This window comes from Ambystoma mexicanum, chromosome 11, assembly GCF_040938575.1.
Source record: "Ambystoma mexicanum isolate Mex_15411 chromosome 11, UKY_AmexF1_1, whole genome shotgun sequence".
Lineage (NCBI taxonomy): Eukaryota > Metazoa > Chordata > Amphibia > Caudata > Ambystomatidae > Ambystoma > Ambystoma mexicanum.
The window spans coordinates 1338201102-1338217877 of NC_090934.1; the positions used below are offsets into that span (position 1 = coordinate 1338201102).

The following is a 16776-nucleotide window of genomic DNA, read 5'->3' on the forward strand; positions in this document are numbered from 1 at the left end:
AGTGACAGTGCTGTGCTATGCAGACAAAGGGATCAGTCTTGTATGAGTACAATCCCTTGTGTATGATGTCACAATCCTCCTTTCATCAGTCTGAATTGGAACATGATGGCTGCTCATCCACAGAATGGATACATGTCATAATGGCTGGCTCCTGAAACTTGCCAGAACTGCATGGGCAGGTTGCTCAGCAACGATAATGTCAATGCTAGGGATCCTTGAAAGTAAACACTGTTGCTTTGAGACAGAGTCAATACAGTAATGGGGAAGGCAAGATTACCCCCCAGGGGACGCGCCTGCTGACCTGTTCCGCTCCTCCTGACCTTCCTGCAGCGTCCGCTGTCGCACGGGAGTGTGGAATAATGCAGGCCACGCTATGACGAGACTTCAAAGGAGTAGGGAGACACTGCTGAGAGCCATCCTCGTCGCCAATGAGGAAATAAGGGCTCCAGGCAGCAGTGATGAAGAAACAGTAATTTATTTCATTACAGCGACAGCGGCCTATGAGAGCCGAGTGCCAACATGGCTCTCTCCCTGCAGTCTCTCTGCTGTCTCTCATCCACATTCTTAGAATAACATTCTTAGAACTTAATGAGCTCATAGTGCAGCTCAATGTTTAACTAGGATCTGGTAATACATTTTTATGAACTTGTTTTAACTTACACTTACATCATAACACAAGACATCTGCCTTCGAGGTCAAATCAGATCGTCAGATTCCACAGACAACCAATAATGAGAATCCCCCGCAAGGATTGGTGCAGACCACTTAATAGTGTCTACTAGGAGACGGGGGAAACACATCCTCTCTGAGGCTAGGAGGTTCAGTACTAGAACCGCGAACGTAAGCTTCCAAGTAGGATATAAGAGAAATTGCCTACATGATTTTTTTTTTAAATATCTCTACTCCTTTCCTTTGTACTTCTATTAAGGTAACAATGTATCCTCTCACAAGTAAACTGCTGGTTTGACACATTTATGTATGTTTCAGAAAAAAAAGCAGACCTATCTTAATTTCGTTGGGGCGAATTAATGTATGAATCATTGCACACATTTCTATACATACAGAACTGTGTGACTATTAATGTATTGATTGTGTTCTGTGATGTTATTTTCTTTTGAAACAAACTGTACAGGAAAACTTTCCAGCCAGCAATTCGGAAAGACTGCAAGACTTGAAATCCACAGTGGACCTGCTAACAAGCATCACTTTCTTTCGAATGAAGGTAACGTTATTGCCCCCGTTTTACAATTGAAGTTTTGGGTTATTTATCGTGCAGCTATGCATTGCGTGTTGTTCTTGATGAGTGTGTTTGTGTTTTGTAATCTGTTGACCCTCAGAAGGAATGTTCGGTGCGTCTCTACTAATCCAGATGCTTGGAAAGAAGGCAATAATTGCTAGCAGTAGTTGTATTTTTCGAAGATACAGGTGTTTGCCACAACTGAAAGAGGACTCCACACCTCAGCCGTTGCTAGCAATTTGTTGGCGGCCATCTTTAAATGTCTTAGGGATGGATGACTTGTTCGCTTGCTGGACACTAACGTTCACTTTGCAACCATCTACTCCGATGTCAAAGCATGTCACACTGCACCATGGCTAATATATGGCCTTTGGCAAATACTGAGGATAATGTTTTGCCAATGCGTCATTGAAAGCTTTTCTCAGCTCATGACTGTTGCAGTGTGCAGGCAGCAAAATGGGACAGGATAGGTACGGGGAAACTGCAACAAGAAGAAAGTGGGATGACGCACGAGGAATTAAATTGCTACTACTGACCCTTTCCCGTTTCTTTTGCAAATGCAAGCCTCATAACGCAATATTGCGTTTCAAATCAAAGAGCACTGCCATTTTGCCCACACTTATTTAGACAAAGACTACTAATTCTGATGTAAATTGCTACATAGGTTTGTTCTTGTGTTGCAGTTTGGAGTTTTCAAATTGTCGAATCAAAACCCATTTAGACTGCCACGAAACAACATTTTGGATACAAACATCCACTCCCACAGCTCGGCAGGAAATTATAACATCAAAGAGACTACCAAAATTAAGTTCGGTTGCGCACTATGTTGCATGGGCAAAATGTCCAATGATGCCATTTACCCCAGTTTAGGTCTCGAACACACGGGTCACCATGGTTACAGTTGTACCATGCCAGCAGTAGGGTAATGGGACTTTTTTAATTACATCTTTGCAATATTGCCAGTGAAAAAGACTGACTTAGGAAAAGTCTTTGGGACAGCGGATTTTTCCAGATTCCCCAATGAAATGCACAGGAACTGAATCATGTATAGGGCAACATGACCACATGTCTTGCATATATTCACCCCTTTGAGCCGAGGGCTGATAGGAGCTCAGCACCCATGGATTGATGGCTATGGATTGGCAGTAAATGGTGTGAAAAGACCCTACACCTTTAATGCCAATTTTACATTTAAATCCCCAGCTCAGGGTTCGGCATGTAAAATCGTATTGAAATATTCATGCGAAGCATGAGCGTTTCTTTTTTCACCTCAGAGAAAGCAAATGTGAGTCTGAAAAGCTTTGCATTGCACATTCATATGTGCCTTTCTTACAACATGTTAGACTGGACACATAGCAGCAATGGGAGGGGGAGAGAAAGAGAAGCGAGAAGGGAGAAGAGAGAATAGAGAGAGAGAGAGAGAGAGAGGGAGATGCCCCTAAATTCTGTTAATAATTTGTGTGTTTTCCTCACTCACAAGAACTCTTGGAAGTTTGTGGCCACCTGAAAAGTCAACAGCTCAGAACTTCCTGCAGGAGTGCCAGGGGCATTCCGAGGAACATTACTGATTCCCCAAGGAGTAGTGTCTGGGAGGTACCTGTCGTTGGGACAGTTACCCATTTATCTGGCCTGCCAAGTTTGCAAGTAAAGTGCGGGGAAAGACTGGGTATTTTCAGATCCTTGTCCACGTTTCTCTGCCTTTTGTACAGATAATCATACAAACCGAGGAATTTCCATTTCCACAAGTTTCTTCTCCTAAAATAGAGGACATATTTAAAAAAAAAATGTTGAGTGACGACCCATTTAAGGCCCGTCACTGCTAATATATACCCAGCAGAGACAACGAGTGAAGGGCTGACCCCCAACTCTCCAACTACATAGGGCCTGGGAGCCGATACGTGTTTGGATGTCGGCCATATTTATAGCGCTACATATGCATAAATATTCTGATTGTGAGTTTCTTCCCTTTTGAAGCTAGTCCCATAAACTGAATCCAATTCCGCGTCATGAGTCAGGATACTTGCCTGCAGTAGATTTTGGAGCGGTATGTGAAGGGTCCCTTGTCCTTGCATTCTAATTCTGCATAATGTTGTGAATTTAGGGCTTAAATTAGGAAGATGCTGGTTTGTTAAGACCTTCAGTCCCATGGTTCTGAATAATAGTGCCTTTCAGACGTAAAGCATGTCATTCCTTATCCAGTTTTTTAACCAAAGATTGAAACATTTTATTATGAAATAGAATCCAGTCCACAACTTTTATATACACCCTAATCATGAAATAAAATATATAGAAAATCTGTTTCTTCAGTCTTCTCTTCAAGATCAAATATGAGACACGTTCTTCTCTTCTCACAGAACAGTTTGTGAATATAGTTGCTAATAGCAAATATTTCCAAGCACACCTACATTGGGTGTCCACTTCATTATATAGAAAGCATTGCTTACATTTCTTAAAGCAGCTACTGGCATGCATCAGATAATACATGTGTCTCTGGAATAAGGTATAGCTCTGCCATGTGACAAGGTCACAGGCGGGAGGTTAGGGGAGGAGATTGGGGTGACCATGGAAGATGAGCAATGCCACCTCCGCCGTGATGCAGGGCTGGACCGCAGTTTACCCGGGTCCCCATCCCAAACTTATCCTCATATCTGAAACCTATTACAGCTGTGAGAAAGCAGCTATTTCCAAGGGAGCGTGTTTGTGAGCATGAGAGTAAAAATTTGATGAGACAAAAGTGGATGCTGACTGACCCACCGCCACGCTAGTCATGAATCCAATTTGTCGAAGGAAGAAAAGCTTGCGCCACTCACCCAGCTGATATTGATCAGATACCTGCCTCAACCCCCACCCTGCTAAGGTATAAGAAGAAAGCACAGTAGTGGGGAGGTGTGGGTGTTAGTAGCCGGAGAGCAGAGGTGCAGGAGGGATGAGTGCAGGATAGAGAATGGGGGAGCGGTAAAGAGGTGAAGAAGGAAAGATGGGAGAGAAGGAGAGATAGCAGAGAAGTTGGGTTAAGGGGAGAAGAGAGTGAGAGGAAGACAGGCAAATAGAGAGTGGAAGAGGAGAAAGAGAATGGAGAAGGTGGACAGAAGTTGGAGGGAGAAGGAGGAGGATCAGAAGGAAGGTGATTCGGAGGTGGAGGAGTGTGATCATGAGGATGAGGAAGATGATCATAACCCTGTATTTGAACAAAGGAGCCTAGGCCAGGTTGGGAAATGAGTTCACTTGGCCTAATCAGGAGAGGAAAGCTGATATTACCCTGGAGTCCAACCCAGTGCTTATTGCCCAACAACTATCAAAAGAGCTAGGGGGTAGCAGATGGGAATACTTGGTGGAATATCCAGGAGGGCGAATGAGTGACCCGCAGGACAGCAGCTGCAGACAAGAAAGACATGTTTAGGACACTCTAAATCATGGGGACTGGAAGACACTCTTTCCCTCCTGTGAAGGCAGTTCTGAACTTCTTCCCTCGTTCATCTTAGGACCATGGTTCTCTGTCCATCCCTCTCTTCAAAACTAAAAAATGCCATCTTGGACCTGCCAGATCCCACTAATTACTATCCTAGCTCAAACTGCATTACCTTTCAAGGTTAATGGAGACAGATTTTGCAAAACAGCTACTAACACATGTACGAGATTTACAGCAATTGCTCTTCAGTGGAAGAAGAGTCCATCCTGCCCTTATCACTGCCACAGATATCTTGAGGATGCGGGTGGATGAGTGTGATCCTCTGTTTTATTAGACCTGTCCACAGTTTTCTGATATTGTGTAACATGACATCCTCCTACTGCAACTAGAACATCTTGAAAAAAGTATACATTCATTGTGTTGAATTAAGTAATTCCTTACCGAAATGAACACATTATTTTAAAATGCACCCTTTTTATCTAATGATGTTGTGTTGTAAAGTACCTTAGTAATTGGCACCCTCCCCCGTCTTATCTGATGTGCAAAGTTAACTATTGGCGATTCTAATCAAAGTGTTTGGACTAAACCTCCTTACATTTTCTGACTATGACAGCACACAAATCTTTGTATCAATGTGTCTGCCTTCTGAGTTTCAGGATTCACAAGGGTTTGCAAATTGCCTGCTTGTTTTGGACACATTGTTAGGATCATATCTTTTAAAGCTATACTACTTCCAAACAAATGTTTGGGGATGGATCATCTTCACTAAAGCCAGTTTAATATGTCTTTAGAGCTGCGCTCTATTGCCCAGATCAACACTATGCTATCTTAATTGTTCTTTTCGTAGTTCACCAGGCTCTTTATGGAACAAGTCCTGAAGACATGATTGATATTGTATGCACTGGGCAGAAGTCTAACTGATACCTGGATCCATTAATCTACCTGAATGTTCCTTGTGTTAGATTTGGCACATATAAGGGTTAAACTTTCTTACTGAGCCACCCTTCTGTAGACAACTACTCCGTAATGCAAAAAAAACTGTCTTTATATCTCTAGTCCCTAATTATCTGAATGCACGGTTGTTTAGTCAATAAAATACTACCAGCCTATTGCATCCCTTTATTAGTTAATGGTCAGTTCAGCTTATCCAGCACTAAGAGAATGGAGCATTGGTATCTGAGCAGTCTACACACAGAGATAACAAAGTTCAAAAAATCACACCAATCTTTTAGAAATGTCAGGGTTTACCAAGTGCATTTGTGCTGTCTGTGAAATTGCAAAGTAGCAGATGCATTTTGTCTCCCGTATTATGGTATTTTGTAGATATTTTAAAACATTCCCATCAGTAGACTGGGAACCCAGTGACAACCTATGACACTTACATTCATTTAATGTACAGCCACCCAGCATTAGCAGGCAGCTGCTCCTTTAAGAGCCCAGGCAGAGGCAAGTCATTGTGACATACCCACTGCTGCTGGCCCACATTCTATAGAATTACGGATTCCCGTTCAGATAATGTTGCTGCCTTTGGAGAAGGAACCTCTAGGAATTAGCTCCTGGTTTGTCCGGTGTGTTGGTCTATTTAGGTTTTTGTCATAAAATTCAACGTTTCTGGCTTGTAGGCAATGCTGGGGCTCTTTGGTCTGTGGTGGAGAGGAGCCTTTGTGGCTAGCCAGGAAGGGAAAGATACGCTGTCCCTCTTTAAACTGGTCCTCAAATCCCTCAGAAAGAAGATTGGGCAAGAGGAGCCAACAAGCACTACCTCTACTATCTCGAACCCCACGATGATGAGGCCTGTGACCTTTGCTAGGGGCTTTCTTCAAAGACCAGGACTGATGAGGAGAGGAGATTCCTGGCCTGGCTGCACAAGGCCAGATGTGAGAAGGGGCCTGAAAAGGATAAAAGAAGCACCTAATCCTCGATGATGAGACGAAGAAACAGACTGGGACGAAAAAGCCCAGACCTGTAGCCACCGACATGTGGGACGGGTCCATTGTCCCCAGGCCATATTCAGAACATTGCTTTGGTTAAAGAAAATGTGGCAATTACACCACAGTTGTCAATGGGCCCAACATTGATATCAACCTTGAAGCATCTGTCATCGCTACCATCCTTGCTCGCATTGGAGACTGCAACTGCATTGACAGGCAAGACTGTTGTCTGAGGTGTCACCACAGAGGGAGTTAATGCTAAAGGAATTCCAATTTTTTCTTGCAGGCCACTATCATCAAATCCCATTTCACAGATTTTACTGCATTTTACTGCAAATATGTAGATCGGGTGTGGGTTTAGGTATTTTGAAAGGTGGAGGTGTGGGGGGATGAACAGAGGGTGTGGGCGGTCTGCCCCCACATTCATTTGTTATAAAATTCGGTAAAACAAATTCAGTGAAATGGGATTCAATGAAAACCCTGCAAGGAAATTACATAGATTCATGCATCATCAGTGAGGAGCAGCTTGCGTCTTTAGGCATTTAGGATTTTCACTCATTTTTACAGGAAAAACATCAACCTCAACTATACTTTAATGTTAGAAACACATTTTCACACTGTTATTCTTATATGACTACTTAATAACACTGATTCTGACACCCACATGGGCAACTAAATAAGTTTCATGTAGTATTCTAGGAAATATCTCCATGCTTTAAAAGTTGTACATTTCTTTTAACCATGTGGTTAGTTTTCATAATGCTGATGCTGTTTTTTCCTTGGAAAATTGTGGTTATGCTCACATTTTTCACACAACCGAATGTGCTGAAAGTTGCTTTAGAGTTATAATTTATAACAAAGTGTAAAACACATTAATAAAATAATAAACCTTACAGATCCACAAAAATAATTTTATATCAATATATTGAGGAAAATACAGGGACAGATGTGTGTTTCTTGCATCACACTGTAAAAGGATTTGGCTGCTGTTATGTTGCAGCTGCGCCCCCTGCACCGCCCAACAATGGGAGCCCATCGTCGACATGTGGCCATTGATGCCGCAGGAAAGAAACAGTAATGAGCAGTATTAATGTCTCCATATTGGGAGGGAACGAGGCAAGGAGGGAAACAGAAACATGTTAAAGTACATTCCCTGTTATTTGTGTGTGCATTTTTTTTCCAAATCTAAATCAGGAGGGATGTGGTTCTTGGCCGTTGTTTCTTTTGTATTGTTTTATCTAAGCATATGCGTACACGTGTGAGTGAAATATCATTCCCATTCTCAATAGGTATTATTTTTAGTTCTACTGAAACAGGCCATGTAAGTAAACCATGATCTCTTGCGATTAGCCTTACATCCAAATTGAATTCCAAATTGATGTCCTCATTATATCTTGTACTTACCACGCATTTCTCTACCTGTAATGTAATATACTGTATTTGTAATTGTATGCATCCTATGACCCTACCCTGTAACCCAAGCCCTGCATCTTCTGTACTGCTGTGCCCGGCTACCTACGGGTTTGGTGCACATTATAAGGGAATAAAACAAACAAACAAACAAACAATCAAACAAACAACTTTAATGATTGGCTGGCAGAACAATTGAAGTGCAGTACTTCAAGCATGACAGCATGGCTATCACACAAGGCCTACTTCAATGGAACTGACTAAATGTAGACGTACACCTTTATGAGCATTGTTTGAATTTGGCTACACTACCTTTGAGTAATAATGTGTTCACATGATTCTTCTGCAGGTTCTGGAGCTGCAGTCTCCTCCTAGAGCCAGCGCTGTTGTGAAAGACTGTGTCCGAGCGTGCCTGGATGCCACCTACAAATACATCTTTGACAATTGCCATGAACTTTACAACCAATTATTAGATCAGGTAACATCCTATTATGTACTTTTTATCTCACGTAAAAGAAATATAATTAACAAATGGTGCACGTCCTTTAAAAAGTGCTATATCATCAAATTATTAAAGGATTTGTCTGTTCATATATCTTTGATGGTTCTTTATTTGTTAATCGCTGGCAATTTGATTTCCAGCTGGACGAAATTCCTTTTTCGGACCCCCAAACACCCTTCCCCACCTATACTAAGACTGGTATTGTTCACTGAACTAACACAGGTCCTAGCATATTTGGGGAAAGTGCAGCATAGTGGATCACTTTACCCAGGGTGAATGAATTTGAACAACTGACGATCAAATTGCCAGCGATTAATAGACGCTACGCATTCTTTGATATGCTGTTTTTAAATTTCAAAATCCATCCCATTGGTATTTATTTTATTGTTTTTCTATAACGCGCATATTACCATACCCAAGTTCGGTTTCTAAGCGCAGATCCGGGATTCGAACCTCTGTTGCTGTGCACGGTCTTGCTTCCAAGACCAGCGTGTTACCCCTGTGAAAACTGTTGTTATTAAATGTGACAAACTGTATGTTGCCTTATTTGTTGCATTGGAAAATAATAACCAGTTTTGACAATTAAGTCTGATTAGAACAGATAATCGGATATCACATGTTGTTGTTAAAACACAAATATTAGGGGGGTACTGTTGTGCTTGAGCAGTATGGCCGCACCTGAGCGTGAGCTCTGCATTGAGGGAGATCCTGACTCCGAAATACTGAGTTGTGGTGCTGCGTTTTCCTTCAGGAAACACATCAACTGCTTTACAAAACCTGCATGCGGGTTTCGTCGATCTCCCGACCCCTAGGAGGAAACCACTGAGGAGATATCGCTGTACCAAGGGTGCCATCGGACTCCCCTGCAGTGACCCGTACTGCGCCTCCAGGGGGAGCGGATTGGCACAGACTCGAGCGGCAAGGCTGCGTGGGCCTAATGGGGGAGGGGCACCTGGCGCTTTGATCCGCGCGCCTTGCCTACTCTGCTTAGGGGGGCGGTGGCTGATGCAGTGGTTCTGCTGCCCCCCTTTGTGATCTGGGCATTTATGTGAGCACCTTCTGACGCCCTCCTCGAGCTGCCAGCTCTCACGGCCCGCCAGCGGTAGCACTCTGCTCCCAGACCGAAGCTTCGGCACCAACGGACACCTTGGCTGAGAGACCTCTATCTGGACGGCACTACGCTGGTGGCATTCTAAGAACCCTGCCAGAGCAGCGAAGCCCTTCTGCTGTGGACGGTGCCGCTGGCCGTGGCCAGGGCCCGCAAGTCCCAACGTTCTCAGCTGGCCGTCCCGAGGAGCTGCGGCACAGATCATCCTACAAGTTGCAGGTATGGGCCAACTGTGCGGTGGGTGGACACAGTCATCCCTCTCGCCCCGCTGACTTGCAACGATCCCCCTGGGGACACGAAGGACGTGGAGGGAGCCCCACTCGCTGTGGTGGCACTTGATGGCTTCAATACACGATGCACTATCCAATCTGCCGGCCAATTGATGTGGGCCACCCTTCTGCTCACGACAGATCGCCTGGGCCCCTCGCTTGCAGGATTACACACATGGGCCATACAACCAATAACTTTGAAACACGAAATGGAGAGCCTGGCGAGCGAACTTCATACCCTTCACCTGCAACTATTGCGTGTATTATAAACATCACCTCCTGCTGAGAACTCTGTTTTGCACGTCCTCCTCCTCCTGTTACCCAACACCAGACTTTGGATGTACATGACATTCACCTGCAGACAAGGTTCTTGGTGGTCCTCTGATTGGGGGCTGCCACACACGTGCAACTAACGAGTTGGCGGCACTGACCACCGTGGACATTAGCTTTAGTTCTGATATACGTGGAAGGCCACAGTCCACTTGGTTGTAGGCTCAACTGATCTACTAGCCGCAGCTACTGCTACTAGCGATTTAGGGTGCCCTGCTCTATCCCAGTGGGGAGAAAGACAAGGGACAGATCCTGTCCCCCCTGCCACTGGGACACGGGGTACAGTGGGTGTGACTGCCCCTTCCTGTCTCGGGTGCTTGCTGCCTGCCTGGCTGATCCCCTGACTCAATAACTACCACAGTCATACTTCCACGTGAAGCTTACTTGGCTTGTCAGCACTCTAGGACACAAGACCCTGCAACCTTGCTCTCAACAAAATACCACCTTGGACACCCTAGTCACTCCATACCATGTGTCGACTCATCCTACGAACCGGAACCCACTAGTGCTAGTGGGGAAACTATGCAATTCTACTATCCGCATGGCTGAAGACATCATGACCAAGGCAACCAGCAAGAAGCAAAGCTCTATCAATATGTATACTAAGGCAGCACAGAAACCGAATGAACCCCAACCAGAGTAAGAGGCATCATCCCCCGAAGCCTAAGAGTCACAGAAAATGATGGAATTTATGCGCAATGGATTCACTGCTCTTCATTCAGAGTTGGATGATATGCGTGGGACCATATGTTCAATCAAGGCCCACATGGAAAAGACAGATGCTCGGGTGACTGAGGTGGAGAATAGGGTCGGAACGGCTGAGGACGATATCGCAGCCCTCTGGCCTGAGGTGAACACTCTGACCAGACAGGTCTGCAATGTCAGCAAGAAGAATGAGGACCATGAATCGCGTTCTAGGTGCAATAATATCTGCATCATCGGGGTTCCAGAGGATAACATCGAAGGTCCCATAGAAGACTACATAGAGCGTACACTGCTCGCTCTGCTAGACTCTCCAAAACCCTCTCTGCAGTTCGCCATCGTGAGAGCCCATCGATCCTTAATGGTGAAGCCCAAACCCGGGGCTCCTTCCCGCCCCATTATAGCTAGAGTATTGAACTATCGAGACAGGGATGCTCTGCTTCGTGCGGCGAGGGCTAAAGGCAACTTCTTCCTGGGTCCTCCAAGATTCATCTTTATCCAGATTTCACCGTGGCCATCCAACAAGAAAGGAAAACCTTCCTGGCCGTCAAGAAGAAACCGCGCGATATCGGTGTTAAATACTCTATGCTATACTCCACCAAATTCAGGATTGCGCATTATAGCTGAGTCGGATACCGCGATCTTTGGTTACTATTGAATGTTAAAAACCTCTAGTGCGGGAGGCAGCTCGGATGAACAATTGACAACAGACCACTGATCCGATGAGACCACCCGGCATCCGGCTCTGACCCGCTGGTTTGCTGCTCCTGTATTGTTATCACACTATGCACCACATAATGCCTAGTCAATACCCCACTTCGGATGCACTGCCGCTCATGACCGGTGCAAGGCCGCCCAGGCGATGTCGCCGCTGGTTGTGATTGGGTTAACGTTTTTTGAGATTATTACCTCTCTGATTGGGGGAGTGGTGGGGGCAGGGGTGGGTGGGGAATGGATTATAGTTGAAAAAATGCTTGACATGTAGCTGGGAATTCGAGTTTCTAAATCCTCCCAGGTGGGACTTATCAGACTGAGGCCCCACTGCCCTGGTTCGGGGCTCTGTATCGTGATCCTTGGTTGGAAAGATCATCTATTGATGTTGTACTCTCAACACAATGGCAGATGATAGTGTTATATGTATGAGCTGGAATATCCGGGGTATGGGCAATCATGCTAAAATGCGTAAAATGCAATTGTACATAGAACGCCACTAGGTTAAACTTATCTTTCTGCAAGAAACTCATGCTCTTTCCGATGGATATAAGAGGTTTGCGAGGTCCTGGGGCTCCCAACGTTATTATACCGCCTACTCCACCCAAAACCATGGAGTCATGATTCTTCTTCATAAGAGTCTCCAATTCCAGCACAAGGTGACCCACATTGACCCTTTGGGAAAATATGTATTGCTCTTTGTGGCCCTGCAGGACAGAGAAGTAGTGCTACTAAACATATATGGCCCCAACGACGACGATCCCGACTTCCACGCTGCTCTCTGGTTTCCCTCTTATCTCTATACACTGGGGTGGGGATTTTAACACTATTTTGGATGTTGACTATGATAGATCAGGCTCCAAACCCCGTCAACTTTCCAGGGCAGCCAGAACCATCATAGAGTTGCAGGCCTTATTCGAAGTCAATGATGTGTGGCAGTTAATTCGACCCGACTCCCAAATGTTCTCCTTCTACTCCTCAGTACACGATTCCCATTCACGTACAGACAGATGGCGTATCTCAGATACACTTGTCAGAACCGTTACCCAAATGTCTATCCTCTCCAGAACATTCTCGGACCACTCCCCTGTAGTGATCTCCCTGTGGTGGAATGCGAACGACCCAAAGACCCGCTCATGGAAGCTGAAACCACATTCCCTACTAGACGTCACTTTTGAAACCGAAATAGGAACCGGCATAGACGATTTCTTCTCAGTGAACACTGGCTCGGTCAAATCGCAGATCACCCTCTGGGAGGCATTCAAGGTTTATATTAGGGGCATAGCAATTTCCAAAGAGGCCGGGATTCTCAGCGGAGAAATATTGCTGAGAGTGAATCTAAACTGGCCCTCCTTGAGACCTAGTATGCTTCCTCTTGGCTGGCTAACATTCTTGTCAGCACAGGCACTGAATTAGACATGTTTCACACTCATCCGCAGCGGGAACGCAAGTTCCTTGATGACCCCCAGTCCGCACGTAGGCACAGGGAGGGCGAGCACCCTAGTCGTGTCCTAGCTAGGTTGATTCGGCTTGAGAATGGTGCATCGCAAATCCCGGCCATAGAGAGAGCTGATGGCACTTTGGCACTGTCATAATATGATGTTAACACTGAATTTCGCTCTTTTTACGAGAACCTGTACTCCAACACGGACAAGGCCACTACTGCTGACATAAAGGCATTCTTAGACGGTCTACCGCTCTCTGTCCTTTCCTCTGAAACTAGAGATGCTCTAGACATCCCTATCACGTCTGAAGAAATCTCCAAGGCTATAGCACCTGCTAACCTCTGGAAAAGCCCCTGGGTCTGACAGACGCCCAGTAGAATTTTATAAATGTTATAAATCTTGCCTTGTCCCACAATTGTCGACCCTGTGGAGCGAGGCCTGTGGTACGGGCACCCTTCCCCCCTCTCTTCGTGAAGAAATAATAACAGTATTACTTAAACTAGGCAAACCCCCCCACACAATATGGCTCCTACCGCTACCTCTCGCTTATCAACTGCGATGTCAAAATCTACACTAAGGTTTTAGCTCTGAGATTAGCCCCCTATATGCCATAAATTGTCCACCCGGACCAGTCGGGATGTATCCCAGGTCGCTCCACCTCTCTTAATCTGCGCCGACTATTTAACATACGGGCCCGGATCGACCTGAACACGCAAGCAGTCGCAGCTACACTCAATATGCAGAAAGCCTGTCTCGTGGAGGTACCTATGGCAAGTACTTGAGAAATGCAACTTTGGCCCTAACTTCAGATCATGGGTTAAACTCCTGTACTCTTCCCCTATTGCCAGAGTTCGCACTGAAGGCCTGTGCTCGACCCAATTCCCAATAGCCAGGGGCATGAGACAGGGTTGTCCCTTCTCACCAGTAATCTTTGCTCTAGTCATTGAACCTCTGGCCGACAGGATACGCCAACAGCATTCACACAGAGGCATACGTTTGTCGTTTCCCCCAGAAGTCATCCCCCTTTATGCAGCCGATGCAGTCCTTTTCATTTGTTCCCCTGAACATAACCTGGCCCCAATATTGGAAGACGTTGTGCGCTTTGGAGTACTATCAGGTCTCCAAGTAAATTGCTCTAAATCCGTGTTGTTCCCATTAACTGAGGCCACAAACCCCCCCCACAAACTCGCAGGGATTTGCATGGGCGCAATCCGAGATTACTTATCTGGGAGTGGCAGTCTCACGGCAGCACAACACATTATATGATGCCAACTTCGGGAAATATCTAACCACCCTCAACTGGACGTGTGTGGGCTGGGCCAGGCTGCCGATCTCCATAGCCAGTAGGGTTGCCATCCTTAAGATGGTGGTACTGCTCCAACTCATATATAAATTCCTAAATGTTCCTCTATGGCCAGGCCGAGAATTTTTTGCGACACTGACCCGAACTATTAACATGTTCTTATGGCACTCCGGCGCGGTTCGACTGAAACTGGAGACACTAACCGCCCCAATGGCAAAAGGCAGACTCAAAACCCCTAACTTTGAGAGATATTGGATTGTGGCTCAAGCCCACTTTGCATCGTTTGGTTCCTACTTACTAACCCCCCTCTTCACGTCAAACGTCAACACCTCGCTACAGATGGCTGTGACATTTGTTCTATAATACTCCCATCTTGTAGCACAAAATTTGAACCGTTTGACCCGGTTAGGTCTACGGCACTAGCCCTAAACAAGATGTGGAAACGGATTGGTACCTCGCGCCCCTTTCACGGTGACCTTCATCTCTGGAATTTCTTCCCAGAATCCCCATGCATTGATGTTAGTACAACACGTTGTTGGAGAGGAATGGGCCTGGCTACTGTCCATGATGCGTTTGAATGGCTCTACGCTATCTGACGGCGGCTGACTTTGCCATGGCAGGAAAGTTTGCATGAGAAATGTACGAACCACAAAAGGTTTGTACATTTCTCATGCAAACACACGTCGAAAACCCCTACACAACCAAACCCCAATCACACCCACAACACACCCCCCACCCACCACCCTCAACAAACCACCACCCACACCCCCAACATAAACATACCCTACTTATCTTCTCTTCACGCTGAGTCCCTGCAACGCCAGTTCCCTTTCACTTCCGTGATCGGGAACCGGCGCCGCAGGGTCCTTTTCTTCTTTTTTTTTTCAGGAGCTGCCGGGGTTTCCCCCGAAACCCCCGCTCACTGTACTCTAAATTATAATGAGCGGGTGTTGTGGGAGTGTCCCCCTTAACACCCCGCTCACTATACTGTGTGGTATAGTGAGCGGGGTGTTGAGTGGGACACCCCCACAGCCCCCGTTGTTTGCAGGTGTGCTCTGGGGGTGTCCCAATCAACACCCTGTTCACTATACTATACAGTATAGTGAGCAGGGTGTTGCGGGGGATACCCTCTCAGCCCCCTTTTATTTATTTATTTTTTGGGTGTGCTGTGGGGGTGTCTCACTCAACACCCCGCTCACTATACCACACAGTATAGTGAGCGGGGTGTTAAGGGGGACACTCCCACCGGCCCCAAAGTCTTTTTTTTTATACTTACCTACAATGCTACCACCAAAGGTTTGAACTTTTGGTGTTCGAACCTTTAGTGGTAGCATTTTTCGGTCTTTTTGTACGGTTGGACCTTTTGTTTTCGATCCGATCGTACAATTCCATTTGAACAGGGCATCTTCATCGAATGGGCAGACCTACCAGAGCCCCTCTGAGGCAGACCCTCCCGCTGGTTGCAATATGCGGGACTGTGGCCCTCTCTTCGAGAACAGATTCCCAGACTTCCCTTCAATCCCTCCAGATGACCCAGTACTGTCAGAAATCCTAAACACTATGACTCTCAAAGGAAAGGTCTCAAGGCTATATACCAACCTACAGAGTAAGACGGCCTCTCCATTCACCAAACTTAGGGAATCCTGCGTCAGGGATCTCGGTGTCGAAATATCTGATCAACGGTAGGATCATATGTGTGCCCCTACTCATGAAGTTTCATTTAATTCACGTTTTAAACTAATTCAGTTCAACATTTTTCATCGATTCCACTACACCCTGATCAGACTTCACAGCATGTCATGAGACCATCCACCGACATGCCTGAGATGCACCTCTGATGATGCAAATTACATACATATGGTGTGGTCATGCCCACGCCTGTCCCTGTTCTGGGGGGAGGTGTGCACTTCCCTCTCCGAAATGGTAGGCTGCACTATTACCCCTTCCCCACTGATATGTCTCTTTCACGAACTTCGCGGGCTAAGCCGGGACTCCAAGAAACTGGTAGCTCTATGTCTGCTCCTTGCGACCCACTGCGTCTTATTGCTTTGGCTACGGCCCAGGACCCCCACCCATGCTTAGTAGCTGCAGTCTGTTACCTGGGCCTCTGACACTGAGGAGTGCTGGACGCTCCTGCAACCAGCAGTATTGAGTCCTAGAAACATCTGGGCCCCTTTTCTTTGATATATCTCCTCCCTGTCCACCGACACTTAAGACAAGACTGGCAGTCTGGTCTCACCGCTACCCAACTCTGCTTAGTTAACGTCCCCTGATTGCCTTTGTGATACTTGTACCTCTGGCCTCTGCTGCCCCAACTGGCGTTTCACTGTTCCGTGCAATATTCTGTCCAAATTGTACATGGAATGTATAGTCATTGACCATCTGTATAGTAATTGTTTCTCTGTTTGTAATGTCAAGC

General features: G+C 45.9%; 1 protein-coding gene across 1 annotated transcript in view; it reads left to right on the forward strand.

The window, feature by feature from the left end:
- UNC13C (unc-13 homolog C) overlaps nt 1-16776 on the forward strand; it is a 1404640-nt gene that overhangs the window by 737453 nt on the left and 650411 nt on the right. Inside the window, exons 16-17 of the mRNA XM_069624856.1 lie at nt 1133-1222; nt 8337-8465. Of these exons, the coding sequence (XP_069480957.1) occupies nt 1133-1222; nt 8337-8465 (219 nt within the window). The remainder of the gene's footprint in view (nt 1-1132; nt 1223-8336; nt 8466-16776) is intronic.